Source organism: Heptranchias perlo, chromosome 8 (genome assembly GCF_035084215.1).
Source record: "Heptranchias perlo isolate sHepPer1 chromosome 8, sHepPer1.hap1, whole genome shotgun sequence".
Taxonomy (NCBI): domain Eukaryota; kingdom Metazoa; phylum Chordata; class Chondrichthyes; order Hexanchiformes; family Hexanchidae; genus Heptranchias; species Heptranchias perlo.
The window spans coordinates 18442458-18457949 of NC_090332.1; the positions used below are offsets into that span (position 1 = coordinate 18442458).

Here is a 15492-nt window from a genome sequence, read left to right on the forward strand (position 1 = left end):
CTGACACGTATCTGTAATGCTGCTTTTGTATTGGTTCAGGAAGACAATACTTTTGAATGTAACCAAAGAAATAATCAAATTCAACCTCTACTGTAGTCAGCTATCTGGGAAAAATAATACCTTTTGGCACTTACCATGATCAGTTCTGGGTGATCTCTGCACATCTTCAGTATGGACGAACAAGCATGTCTACGAACGTTTTTCACTGCTCTAGTTCTTGGAGCCTGCAACCCCAATAGATGTATGTTGTAAGTATAGACCTGCTACCAATTTTTTAGTACCAATTTTTTTTCTTTTAGTAAGGAAAGTTGTCCTACCTGGCTCTCCTCAACCACTTCAAAAGTAGCAGATGCAAAGAGCTAAAAAATAGAATTGAACAAATTTATACAGTTGCACAAACCAAGCAACATATGCTGCACTATTTATTTCATTAGTGCTTTTAAGAGATTACTTTAAGACAAACATTGTAGAACTACTGACTGAATAATCTCTGGACCAGCTCAAACAAAACATCTTTAATTAAAAAACAGGAATGTTACAAAATCAACAATGGTCAAACGAGTAGAGAATGTTTAGGCAGGAAGTCAGGAGCATCAGTAACTACTCAAATGGACTATGACACTGCACAAATTCGACAACGGATGACCTAACGTTCATTGGACAATTTCCCCAACTAATTCAGAATACATTAGAATGATCCAGGGATGCTACATTCCCCCTCCCCCCAAAACAGCTCTCCACTGGGCATATTAGGTTTGCAGGCTTAATAATGATGATCAGTGGGCATCCAGAAAGAGAAAAGAAAAGTTCTGATATTTTGGGAGTGTATCCTTGGTCAGTTTTTATTTCAGATTACCAGCAATGGCAGTTTAAAAAAAATTGCTATATAAACGCAAGTTGTTTATCCTACAACGTCCTGACGTTCAAAATATATTTAAAAGCCCACACATCACTAACTGAATAAGTCACATTAAAAGTGGTCTTTTACCAATACTTCAAATTTTGCAAGTAAATTTGATGCACCATCGCATTTCAATTCAACACTACTGGGCTTATTTTGAAAGAAAGTTGAGTCTACAGCCAATCCACATCTTACTAAATTCGGCAAATCAAAGTATTTCTCCGCATTTTTAATTACGTTGTATTAAATCCAAAACAGCTTAGATGTAACACCTTTGGTAAGTTTAACAGGAAACCATAATCATAAGAGAATTTAAGTTAAAAATTAGGTCAAGGTACATTTGCAGAAACAACCACCAAACAGGTGAACACGAAGAAAGTACCCACAACACTTATGCAATACATATTGGTTGCATTTCAACATGAAGTACGCACAGCTGCCAAATGTTTATTGTCTGCACACAGTGACAGTCAGCGATTATAGTTGGTGCACACGCTGCTTACACCAGGGCCTTAAAGACAACGGTTTTTGGAGGGAGGAGGTTGGTGGAAATTGCACACATCACCATTGATGGCTCAGGCGAGAGGAAGAGTTTTACATATGCAACTATGGCTATGCAGGATTACATAAGTATCATTGGCCATGGAGGAAGGAACATGCAGTTGACGACAGCAGAGGTCAATGGGGAGGACAGTGAAATCTACGCAGTCCTAATAAAAGTTCAATTAAAACACAGCACTAGGATATGTAAAGTTTATATATTTGTGTACTGTTATTAGGTGTCGAAATGGCATAAAACACTAATACTGCAATAATGATATCCAATTCAATTGTTAAAGTGTATTTTATAGGGTCTAGTTAATAGATGTTTATAAAATTATGGAATTGATTTACATTTTTATATTAAAATCTACAAAGGGGTGCCGTTTAATGTTTTAATTTCTGCATTCTACTCCAGTCATGCTTGCCACAAAAATTACCATTTTATCCAACTGGCAAATTTAATATATTCCACCTCAGTTTAAGGTATCAGGAGATAGCTGGTGTGTTCGTACAAACAACTTATCGATGACCAGTATATCAATTGATGCAAGAGGGAAAGTTGCAGGTTTAGGAGTTATGTGAAACAGCCAATAACTGCTATTACCACAGTGCTGGGTGTATTTCAATGTTTTGGAAACATTCTTCTCAAATCACTATTTTGTTATTTTCTCCTGTTCTCCTCAAATTGTTGTTTGTTCCTATATTTTGTTTCTGTGATTGTAAAAAGGTTAAAAATATTGTGGTATACAAGAGTGCAGTGTAAATTCTACTGTGATTCACCATCTGAAACCAAAACACATATACACAATCCCAGAAAGAAAATATTTTTAAAAACTATTGCCATCGCTGAAATTAGTGTACACACTTCAAAATGCTGAAAACCGCACATCAAATATCAAAATTTCCTTTTTGGAGGAGGGGGAAGAGGGTGAACAGAAAGATGATGCCATCTCCAGATCTCCTAGGAAAGAAATATCCCACCATCAGAGCTCACTTTCCCTCTTCACAATGTCTAAATCCATCACTGCAAAAAATTGCACTGTGTACTTCAGCCCTAACCAGCCCCATAATACATATGATGGAATACTGGGTTTAGTTGCAGCTTAAGTGATGGCAAATGCACTCCTATTGTAACTATTTATTTTTCTATGTCATATGAGGCGCCACTGGGTTCCAGTTTTCATCCAAAATGACGACAAATTGCTGCATGTGATCCTAAAATTTAATATCCTGAAACCCAATCTAATAAAAAGCATATTTAAATTTATTCAGTTGTCTTGGAGCAGTGGCCTTGATCAACCTTTATTAAGGCTGCTTTTTAGTTGTCAACTTTTTGGTGGCTGTGCTAGCTTTTATGAAGTAGTAATCACTTTTCCAAGTTTTGTAGGTTGACATGTACGAGTAATATACCTTTTCGAGGACTTGTGGCAAAACAGTGGCATCATGGAGGAGGAAGGGGGAAAGTGTGGACACAGCAGTCAGGATGCAAGACAGAATGAGAGGGTCATGGGTTTGATAGCTTAAAACAGCTTTCAGCAGCTCAATCCCATCTGCTACTGGAAGTTGCTGTAAAACAAAAAAAAAATTAGGCTTCTAATTTATGACAAAATTCAGACAATATTATGTATAGTGCATTGAGATGAGAGTTTATCAAATTCTAGACTTTACACTGAAATTACAATGATGTTCCTGTTAAGGAACGAGATACCAATTTACATTTTCATTCAACTGCTTTATTATGCTGCTACAAACATTTCCCTGAACTCAAAGTTAAAAAGAAAAGCAAATTATAATCTCCCCTTGCCATCCACACACAAACAAAAAAGGGTAATCATGTATCTCTGCCCTTAGAATTAAAGAGTTTAGGTATGAGGAGATGCAAACCTAACAAGATCAGAAAATTTACCCCATCCCCGAGACTACTACCCTAGTTTCGTCAGACATCATTTTACAGGGGGGGGGGGGGGGGGCGGGGAGGGGCAGGAGAAAGAGGTGATGTTTGTCAAAAAGAAACAGAAAAGGATTGAACACCCAAAAGAAAAAAAGTTGGTTTATCCATTAAGTAGCTGATGTAAACAGACCTGGAAGTTTTTAGGTTCCCTCCGCAATCAGAGGCAACTTGACAGATCTCAGCTTGGATGGCAGAGAACTATAATTATCCTCAGCACCCTTGGGTTAAGTGGATGAGAAAATCTACTTGGTTGCCACTCAAACAGTATCCACTAACCACTGTGTGGACACCAGATGAGGACAGGATCGGGCTTGGCAGTGATACCCCTCCCCCAAAGATAAATAACCTGTCACTGGGAGAGATAAAGGATGATGCGCACGCCATTAGGAAGAAGGGAAAAGGACAAAAAGAAACTGAAAACCTAAAAAAAACAATCCCAACACTGCTGGTAGCTTAACATTTGAGTTAAGTAAAGTGCCTCCCAAACTCACTCATAGTTCTGTGAGGATGCAGCAAGTGAAGGCCGGTATTTCGACTCCCGCCCACCTCCAACAGCAAAGAACAGAAAATAGGAAAAGTAGTCTTGCTCTTATACAGCTTGAGGCCAACTCAATAGGTTTCAAAGCAGACCCTCAACATATGGTCTTCTATTTAAAATGCAGACTAGGGAAGATCGTGAAGGGAAAGGCGGAAATTTAGATAGAGCCATCTATGCTAGATGCTGAATTGAAAATGTAAGATCCCATCATTCAAGGCCGAATATTTGATACAGGAAAATTAACAAAGATGAGCGATCAATAAAAAAAATTGAAACTTCATAGTTAATGCCATTTGAAAAGGAATGTTGCTCATGTAGGCACTGGCTGGCAGTTAGATCAAGGGTATATTAAATATCTGTTTCCCCTCCTCGTTATTCACACGCACCTCAGGTTCCATTGTTCTAAATAGCTGGCTCATCACGCTCTCCATAAAGAAGGTCAATGCATCCCACTGCACAAAAGATGGTGAAAAGATAGAGCACAAACCTTTGCCAGTCTTAGCTGTAGGAACAAAAAGAAACAGAAAATCTAAACCACTGACAAAAAGACAGACTTGCCTATTAATTTACCTACAAGATAGAAACCTCTGCAATAATACACAGAACCACCACCACTTTATTATGTTTCCAAAGTTGTTAATCAACACCACTTGTTTAAGGAAAAAGTGAATTGAACTCACAGGGAATGTGATTTGCAACATGAAGTACAAATCCCAGAAACTCGTGCAACAAAATAATGAATTCAACTTATTCACTGTAAATAAGTGGCTGTGTTAACAACCTATCCACAAAGGCAAAATTGTGTGTTAAGTGGCTATTTTACAGTTTTCAGTGTGCTATATTGTTTTCAAGCACAAAGGGTTCAAACAAGAGAATTTCTATTCTTCCGCATTGATTACTTCAATTCCTTGCTACAGATCTGTTGTACCAGCCTTGTCATGAGCCAGCCTTGGCTCAGGAGTAACACTCTTGCCTCTGAGTCTGGAGGTTGAGGGTTCAAGTCCCACTCCAAAGTCTTGAGCACAATTAAGGCTGACACTTCAGTGCTGAACTGACGGAGTGCTGAACTGTCAGAGGTGCCATTTTTCAGCTGAGGTGTTAAATCAAAGCCCCACATGCCCTCTCAGGTGGATGTAAGAGATCCTGTAGCACTATTCAAAGAAGAGCAGAGGAGCTCGCCTCAGTGTCCTGGCCAATATTTGTCCCTTAAATCAACATCACAAACAGATTATCGCATTGCCATTTTTGGGACCTTGCTGTGCGTAATTGGCGGCCACGATTCCCTATATTACAACAGTGACTACACTTCAAAAATTACTTCATTGGTTGTAAAATGCTTTGGGACATCCTGAGGTCATGAAAGGTGCTATATCAATGGAAGTTCATTCTATTCTTCATTCTAGCATTAGTTCAAACTGCATTTAAGGCACATTAAGGCAGAGTAGAGCTTTAATGTTCACCCAGCCTGGACTGTGCCGGCATTGAAACTACTCGATATAATGAAGAGTAGGAATTTTCATTTCCCACCATCTTTCACCTGCAAAAGCATAATTTTAAAGACTAATTTGGGAGGCGGGGGTTGCTTAATAAAGCACAAGATTTTTCTTGTTTAGTAAATGAAATACTAATACTTCAAAAAGTATGCTGCTATATGAATCAGCTTAAATTTAAATTCATCCACAGACAGATTTCAAAAATCACAGCAAAAATACACCATCCCCATTTAAGAACTGAATCTGTCTGTCATTTACATGCAAATAAATTTTCCAGCTCTTCATTTAAAATTGCTCACGGCAGTAATTTTGAGTCACTTGTTAGAGTAGACCAACACCATACGTTGCACTATCATTCTAATAATGAAACCTGTAAACATCCCAATAACCAATACAGAAACAGAATGCTTAAACCAGCTTACACATAGTTGGACCAACATCAATGGCTGCCGTAAGTTGATACTGCAGTGCCTCAGAAGCCATGTTGAATCCAGTCATTGGTGACAGACGGCAAGAGAGTCTAATGGTCTCTCCTTGTTGAGCTCTGAACGCTGCAAAACAACAAACATTTATCTACATAATCAAAACATTTCTACAACAATTAAATTCGAAGTACTTTAATATGCTACCTGGATCAAGTAAAAATAGTTAGTGTTCTATATGTCCGCATTGAGAATTCACTATCAATATGGTAAACTGGAATTAGATATTACGTTCATCTAGAGCAGACTGCCACTTCTGCACCCAAACACACTTCAACTGTTGGGATATTATAAGTAATGACCGATGGATTAAAAAAATAGAATCACATAGTACCTGTGTTAAAAAAAGGGCATTTGATAAGCTTTAATATCTTGATAGTGTAGTTCCACAGGGATTGGTGACCACTGTTGTTCACAATTTACATTAACGATTTGGATTCAGGAATCGGAAGTACAATTTCAAAATTTGCAAACGACCGGACATTGGAGGGTGTAGTTAACACAAAGGGAGAATGTGTCAAAATGCAAGATGACATTAATAAACTTGCAGAATGGGTATGTAATTCACAAATGAATTTCAACATAGATAAGTGTGAGGTGGTGCATTTCGTAGGAAGAATAAGGAGGCCACTGGATAATAACAGCCTAAATGGGGTAGAGGAACAAAGGAATCTCTGGGTACAGTTTCATAAATCACTTAAAGTAGCGACGCAGGTTAACAGGGCCATAAAAAACACAAACCAAGCACTGGGGTTCATTTCTAGGGGGATAGAATTGAAAAGCAGAGAAGTTATGTTAAACTTGTATAAGAACATTGGTTAGAACACACATGGAGTACCGTGCACAGTTCTGGTTTCCATGTTATAGAAAGGGATATAGAGGCATTGGAGAAGGTGCAAAAAAGATTCACAAGGATGATACCAGAACTGAGAGGATATCCTTATCAGGAAAGGCTGAGGCTCTGCTCTCTAGAAAAGACAAGGTTGAAGGATGACTTGATAGAGGTCTTTAAGTTTATGATAGGGGAGACGTAGAAAAAAAATGTTTCCACTTGTGGGGGAGTCCAAAACTAGAGGTCAACATAAAACAGTGGCTAATAAATCCAATAGGGAATTCAGGAGAAACTTCTTTACCCAAAGAGTGGTAAGAATATGGAACGCACCACCACAAGGAGTAGTTGAGGCAAACTTAAGGGGAAGCTAGATAAGCACATGAGTGAGAAAGGTATAGATGGTTATGCTGATAGGGCTAAATGAAGTAGGGAGGAAGCACATTTGGAGCATAAACGCTGGCATATACCAGTTAGGCCAATTGGCCTGTTTCTGTGCTGTGGACTCGATGTAACGCAATGTGATACACAGGTGCACTGCACAGAACTTACAATTGAAAAATGCATTGAAGTCTTCATCATTATCAAAGTCCACACGAGAATATTCACAACTTGGGCTGTCACTCTTGGAAGGAAAACCAACCTAGTCAAGAGAAAGGTCAGTTTAAAAAAAAACCAAAGTACAATTTCTTGTCTAAGTTTCCAGTTGCAATAAATTTAGTATTCTGTACAGAATTATTCAATTAAACGAGGGAAAAGCAGGAAAATTCAGATACGCCCTTAAATGGCAATTACTGGGTTAACCATGGAAGCTGAACTCGTAAATGTACAGCTTAGTATGATCTGGGCCATACAATCAGGAAGGCCCCAAAGTGTGATCCTGCTGAGGCAGCAACAGTGAGCATGGTGCAACTATTGGCCTCTGTGTTGCTGGGTTTGCGTTAGGGATCGCGTGTTCTTGGTAGGAAAAATGCACACCTTTAAAAGATTAGGCTTGGCTTTGCATCACTTCTACAATAGTGTCTCAGTGTGACAGTGCTGCAAAAATGGTCCATTTATATTACAGATCGCTTCGATGCCAACTTCAACAGGAAAACTGCACCCAAGCATTTAAAAAAAATATATATAAAAGCTATAGTCCACAACTTCGTTCCAGGCCAAGTCGAACTTTCCAAGTGATCGAGGACATTTCATCAAAACAAAAACTACTGCTGACCCACTCTGCGTACCAGTGGCCAGAAAACTTGGTTGCCGTCAGGGGTAGCATGACTTCCAGGCACCTACAAAAGGTCCCTTTTTTTGATAGCTCTTGGACTTCCCCGGTGCAATAGCAGCACCTTGTTGATTATTGCTTTATGTCATAGAATCATACAGCACAGATGAAGGCCATTCGGCACATCATGCCTGTGCTGGCTTTTTAAAAAAAGGAGCTATCCAATTAGTCCCACTCCCTTGCTTTCCCCATAGCCCTGCAAATATTTCCCATTCAAGTATTTATTCAACTCCCTTTTGAAAATTACTATTGAATCTGCTTCCACCACCCTTTCAGGCAGTGCATTCCAGATCGTAACAACTCGCTGCATAAAAAAACTCATCTCGACTGATTCTTTTGCCAATTACCTTAAATCTGTGTCCTCTGGTTACTGACCCTTCTGCCACTGGAATTAGTTTCTTCCCATCTATCCTATCAAAACCCTTCACTATTTCAAATACCCCCACCAAATCACCCCCCAACCTTCTCCGTTCCGAAGGAGAACACCACCCAGCTTCTTTAGTCTCTTCACGTAACTGAAGAGATACAGGAGGGAAAGAGAAAACAGGAACTACAGGTCAGTTAGCCTGACATCAGTCGTCGGGAAAATTCTGGAATCCATTATTAAGGAAGTGGTAACGGGGCACTTAGAAAATAATATGATTAGGCAGAGTCAACATGGTTTTATAAAAGGGAAATCGTGTTTGACAAACCTATTAAAGTTTTTTGAGGATGCAACTAGCAGGGGTACATAAAGGGGAACCACTGGGTGTAGTATATTTGGATTTTCAAAAGGCATTCGATAAGGTGCCACATAAAAGGTTATTACACAAGATGAGGGCTCATGGGGTTGTGGGTAATACATTAGCATTGATAGAGGACTGGATAACGGACAGAAGAGAGTCGGGATAAACGGGTCATTTTCAGGTCGGCAGGCTGTTACAAGTGGGGTGCCGCAAGGATCAATGCTTGGGCCTCAGCTATTTACAATCTATATTAATGACTTAGATGAAGGGACAGAGTGTAATGTATCCAAGTTTGCTGACGATACAAAGATAGGTGGTAAAGTAAGTTGTGAGGAGGACACAAAGAGTCTGCAAAGGAATATAAACAGGTTAAGTGAGTGGGCAAGAAGGTGGCAGATGGAATATAATGTGGGGAAATGTGAGGTTATTCACTTTGGTAGGAAGAATAGAAAAACAATATTTTTTAAATGGTGAGGAACTATTAAATGTTGGTGTCGAGAGAGATTTGGATGTCCTTGTCCACAAAACACAGAAAGTTAACAGGCAGGTACAGCAAGCAATTAGGAAGGCAAATGGCATGTTGGCCTTTATTGCAAGGGGGTTGGAGTACAAGAGTAAGGAAGTCTTGCTACAATTGTACAGGGCTTTGGCGAGACTTCACCTGGAGTACTGTGCAGTTTTGGTCTCATTACTTAAGAAAGGACATACTTGCTTTAGAGGCGGTGCAACGAAGGTTCACTAGATTGATTCCTGGGATGAGAGGGCTGTCCTATGAGGAGAGATTGAGTAGAATGGGCCTATATTCTCTGGAGTTTAGAAGAATGAGAGGTGATCTCATTGAAACATATAAGATTCCAAGAGGGCTTGACAGGGTAGATGTGGAGAGGCTGTTTCCCCTGGCTGGAGAGTCTAGAACTAGGGCGCATAGTTTCAGGATAAGGGGTCAGCCATTTAGGTCTGAGATGAGGAGGAATTTCTTCACTAAGAGGGGGGTGGATCTTTGGAATTTTCTAACCCAGAGGGCTGTGGGTGCTCAGTCATCGAGTATATTCAAGACTGAGATCCATTGATTTTTGGACTCTAGGGGAAATCAAAGGATATGGGGATCGGTCAGGAAAGCGGAGTTGAGGTCGAAGATCAGCTATGATCTTATTGAATGGTGGAGCAGGCTCGAGGGGCCGTCTGGCCAACTCGTGCTCCTATTTCGTAAGTACCATTCTAGTAAATCTCCTCTGCACCCTTTCTAAAGCCTTGACATCCTTCTTAAAGTGCGCCCAGAATTGGACATATTACTACAGCTGGGGCCTAACCAGTAATTTATAAAGATTTACCATAACTTCCTTGCTTTTGTACACTATGCCTCTGTTAATAAAGCCAAGGATCTTGTATGCTTTTTTAAAAACAGACTTCTCAACCTGACTTGCCATCTTCAAAGATTTGTGTACATACACCCCCAGGCCTCTCTGTTCCTGCACCCCTTTTAAAATTGTACCATTTAGTTTATATTGCGTGCAACCTCCTTCTAAAGTCCTCCTAAAGTCTATATTCCAACTCTTCTGACCCAAGTCAGCACTGCCATTAGCACTGATAAACAAAGTATATGCTTATATATAAAGATTGACGACCTGAGTGAAGCAGGGGTCACCCCCACTACCTCAAGGGGAGAAAGCCTACAGGACAAAAAAAAACAAAGCACAAGCCCACATACCTTCAGCAGATTAGCCATTGTTGCATGCAACAATTGTGGAATGATCTCCAGCAATACCGAGTCCTTAGAGACATGCTCATGTCTTAAAAATGAGCACCAAGCTATCTGGGTTGAAGATCTTAAATACTGGTCAAAAGAAAAATTTGAAACAGATGGTTAATTCTTAAGCCACCATTTCTTCTTGCCCCTCCCTCACCCATTGTGGGCAGGGGAAAGAAATCTTATTCTTTGCAACTCCTGACCAATACCATTCTGTGCCTCCTTCCTACCACCTGCCTCAAAAAATGGAAAGCCTTAGATTTTATGGCAGCTAGATTACAAAGAAGCATTTCACTACAGATCATCATTACAGGAACACTATCACAAGATCATCACATATGAGAAAGGCTATACAGTCAGTCTTAATTCATCAAAAGATCCTAATGTTCTCCCATTGTAGCATCCAATTGTTTCTTAAATGATTCCAGGATTTTTATTCCACACATTGATCACTGTGTGAAGAATTTCTTGACCGTCCTAAAATTGCCTACTAGTTTGAGCCCATGTCCCCAGTACTACTTTTCCAGTTTAAATTGAAGTAATATTGCTGGCTCTCTTTTTCTATACCTTAATCTTAGATATCTCTACAAGATGACCTCTCAAGACTCCTCCATTTCAGGCTTTAAAAAACCCAAGTTTTTCCTCTCTTTCCTTATAAACAGACTCCTGACAGAGGATCAGCTTCATGAATCTTCTCTACAATGCCTCCAGAACTTGAACATTTCTTATAATCAAGAAGCAGCTGAACTAGAGCACTGTAGAGTTTGATAATCATCTCTCCTAACTTCTATTCTAGCGTTTTGGCTAAATAGTTCAACTACCTAATGGCCCAGAATTTGCTGGAGTGGGGCATCTCAGTTAGTTAGACTTGTTCCTGCAACCTTCAGCAAGCTGATAATGGGCAACAGGGCACCTGGGGCCTTGGTGAACAATGGGACAAACAGTGTATCTCCTTAACTAATGAGATTAAAGGATTGAGAAATGAACAGAGGAAGGACTGAAAAGGAGGGTGCATTAGAGTGGGTGAATTCGATGTCAAATCAGGTACAGAAAGAGAAATGGAGAGAGGGAAAGAAAGACTGGATAGAGAGAGGGAGAGAGAAGAAAAAAAATGTAAAATGTGACATTTTTACAATCTCCAACAATTCACAACCTGAAGGAATGAGACTCCACACTTAATTGTTCACTTTCTGAGCGAGAGGTTGATTGGCAATTAACAATTATCACGTCGTTAAAAGGGCAAGTGCGTTGTTAATTACTAGACTTGACTTCATGGCGAGTTTAATGGGCAATTAATGTGCAAATGCATCAACTTCATGAAAATTGCGGGGAGGTTAAAGGCAAGATGCCATTTTTGTGAAGCTAACGACGGATCGGCACACATCGGCCAGCAACTTGTGGCGATTCGTAATTCACGGGGTATCTTTTCCTTGCCACAAGTTGCTGGCCGATTTGCACATTATTTACAGCATGCGTCGTTCACACGCTGTTATTTATTCAGCAAATTCTGGGCCGTTAACTTGACTGCTGCTGCTCTGCATTGGTTGGATACGTTTACAGTCAAGTCTACTAAGGCTCCTAGATCTCTTTCAACTTCATCCCTGCTATTTTAACACCATTCATGGAATATGCCTGTCATCTATTTTTCCTTCGTGTGTACTACTTCACACTAGTCCGCATTAAATTTCAGCTACAATGTTCTGCCCAATTACATATCTTGTCCAACTCATTCTGTAATTTCTGAGCTGCCTCTTCGGATTTCATCGGTCCTTTCAGTTTGGTATCATTTGTAAATTTTTCCACTTCGCACTGAGTTACTGAATTTAGATCATTTATGCAGATTATCTATTCCTATCACACATTAGTTCAAGGCAACAGCATATAAACTGCACTTTTTGGAGGACTCCTGAATGGTGTACATTCAAAAACATTACGCATATCAACTAAAGAGGCTATATAGTTTGCAAGGCCCAAAGATCAACGTGTATAGCTTAAGAGCCACCATGCAACTTAAACACACATTACTGCCAGGAAGCTGCATACATCGACAATTAAAAAAATTACCTGACTAGGGTGATTGGTGAAAGCCAAGAATGCTTGTAAATATTTGTTGAAATTAGGAGGTTGGCCAACATCTTTATCACTACCCTGAAAAAAAAAGATTTTCAATTCAATGTCAGCAAACACACACACACAAATTCTAAAAACAAAATTTAAATTACATAAAAATTAAATTCATCTTCCATTCTCATGGAGAGGTAGGTTTGTCAACAGAGTCTAGTTATTAAGGACTTAATGTTAATACCTTCAAATAAGATCTGCTGCGTTTTCCAGCACTGACAGAATATGGTAACATGCACTAACACAAATGGCAATTAACATTTTATTTTAAAGGTTCAATTGAGACTGCAATTGGATATCAGAAACAAACAAACACACAAGCAAACACACAAACAAACGATCTCAAGTGAGTCTGATCAATTTCTGAAAACATTATTTGCAAGGTATTATTTGCAGCTCTGAAATGAAAATTCAATAGAAGTACCAAATGTAGTTCAATATTAAACAAACGATAGATGTATGGTGAGAGATACAAAAGGTAGGTAATGTCATATATAAAATTCGGGCCTGCGAGATTAGGGGATCTCGCAGGCCCGAATTTTATATATGACATTACCTACCTTTTGCGACTAGTTGCGAGAACACTCACACACGTGCAGGGCCACAGAATAAAACACCGACTTCATTCTGGTGTAAAATCTCTCCGCAACCATGGGTTCAGAACATCTGGCAGTTTAACATGTACCCCCCACCCATTAGCTGTAGTGTTGACTGGAAACCACACATTTGTGCGAAGTTTTACATATTCTTCACTAGGTTTAAGGCCACCCTAAAATTAAAAAAGGAAAACAAAACACCATAAATCAAACACACAAAATGCTGGATGAACAACAGGTCAGTCAATCAGCATCTGTGGAGAGAACAGACAAGTCAAAGTTTTGGGCACTCTGATGAAGGGTTATACCCAAAAACGTTAGCGCATCTGTCCTCTCCACAAATGTTGACTTAATGCCCGTGTTTCTCTATCTTTTGTTTTTCTTTCTAAAAAGATTAACACATATCCTACTGTGACTACACAAATGTAGTCTACTGTAAACAAGGATATGACTTAGAAAGATGTCACCATTAAAACAGACAGAAGGGATACAGTATGTTTAACATACCCACAGTGCAGTCAGCTGTCCACCTAGGGCTGTAAGTACTTGACAAAGCCTCTTTAGAAACATGTAGTGCTGTTCCACCAGCCCTGCTCCATGGGCTGTCCTGTAACAAGAAACATAGAATTTTGAATCTTTCCAAGTGGATAACCATTAAATAGAGCAGTCTCTGTAGCATTTGGAGTGGCAACCTACAACTGGATGCTGCACTAGGCATTTTCAATGCTCAAAATATTGCTGTTTATTTTCAAATACATAGAATCTAACATAAGTGGTTTCCAAAGGAACAGTTGCAATCTTGGAATAAGAAATGACATCATTTTGAAAGTCCAAAAACGCAAAATGTTAGTTTACTCATTGATATTTCTACCTGATCCCTTAAATACAAAAGATTAATAATCTGCTACTGATCATTTGGTCAATGCATAGTGTACAATTTGTTCAAAAGCAAATGAAGTATGTCAGGTTAAGTAATTGAGTTTATCAAATTTATACCCTATTTCTGACCAGATGGAAAACAAACACTTACTGTGCAGCTGACAAAATGCAGTGCATGGCAGCATCACTAAAGAGGACCAGGAGAGGCTTACGATCCTCCAACTTGCCCTAACAAGAAAAAATACAGGTGATTCAACATGGATTTATCAGAGTTTTGCAATCACTCTAGGCTATATGAAGCAAATACCAGAAGAAAGGGAAGAAAACTGGTGATAAGAAAGTCTATTATAAATCAACTAGGCAAACTGCATTCGGAATTTCATGCAGACTTGTATGTGGAAAATCCTATTACTGAGGACAACTATAAGAGGTTTCCAAGAAAATTCTCAACCTCTGAATTCATTAAATCAATTACATTTTTATTCTTAAAGTATTGGGACCTCACTCATGGTGGACAAAAGTCATCGTCTCCAAGCAGAATTGCAAGTAATTACCTACAATTTTAATTTAGGCTGCCTTCAAGTCCTGGAAAGTTAGGGAACCACAGGCTAAATTAAAAGGTATTTCAGCTGGTTTTACCAAAGTCTGATCGTCTAATCATGTTATTCAAATTACTAGATTTCAATATCACCATGAAAGCCTCCTGTGCCATTTTAGTAATTTTTTTTTATTCGTTCACGGGATGTGGGCGTTGCTGGCGAGGCCAGCATTTATTGCCCATCCCTAATTGCCCTCGAGAAGGTGGTGGTGAGCCGCCTTCTTGAACCGCTGCAGTCCGTGTGGTGACGGTTCTCCCACAGTGCTGTTAGGAAGGGAGTTCCAGGATTTTGACCCAGCGACAATGAAGGAACGGTGATATATTTCCAAGTCGGGATGGTGTGTGACTTGGAGGGGAACGTGCAGGTGGTGTTGTTCCCATGTGCCTGCTGCTCTTGTCCTTCTAGGTGGTAGAGGTCGCTGGTTTGGGAGGTGCTGTCGAAGAAGCCTTGGCGAGTTGCTGCAGTGCATCCTGTGGATGGTACACACTGCAGCCACAGTGAGCCGGTGGTGGATGGGGTGCCAATCAAGCGGGCTGCTTTATCTTGGATGGTGTCGAGCTTCTTCAGTGTTGTTGGAGCTGCACTCATTCAAGCAAGTGGAGAATATTCCATCACACTCCTGACTTGTGCCTTGTAGATGGTGGAAAGGCTTTGTGGAGTCAGGAGGTGAGTCACTCGCCGAAGAATACCCAGCCTTTGACCTGCTCTTGTAGCCACAGTATTTATATGGCTGGTCCAGTTAAGTTTCTGGTCAATGGTGACCCCCAGGATGTTGATGGTGGGGGATTCGGCGATGGTAATGCCGTTGAATGTCA

The 15492-nt window shown here is 39.8% G+C and overlaps 1 protein-coding gene across 1 annotated transcript in view; it reads right to left on the reverse strand.

Moving 5' to 3' along the window:
* Positions 1 to 15492, reverse strand: part of LOC137324452 (exportin-5) — a 61367-nt gene that overhangs the window by 26071 nt on the left and 19804 nt on the right. The window contains exons 8-17 of the mRNA XM_067988733.1: positions 14230 to 14306; positions 13707 to 13806; positions 12547 to 12630; positions 10444 to 10569; positions 7290 to 7380; positions 5849 to 5977; positions 4320 to 4435; positions 2855 to 3010; positions 318 to 359; positions 135 to 224 (exon numbers count right to left, since the gene is read on the reverse strand). Coding sequence (XP_067844834.1) covers positions 135 to 224; positions 318 to 359; positions 2855 to 3010; positions 4320 to 4435; positions 5849 to 5977; positions 7290 to 7380; positions 10444 to 10569; positions 12547 to 12630; positions 13707 to 13806; positions 14230 to 14306 — 1011 coding nt within the window. The remainder of the gene's footprint in view (positions 1 to 134; positions 225 to 317; positions 360 to 2854; positions 3011 to 4319; positions 4436 to 5848; positions 5978 to 7289; positions 7381 to 10443; positions 10570 to 12546; positions 12631 to 13706; positions 13807 to 14229; positions 14307 to 15492) is intronic.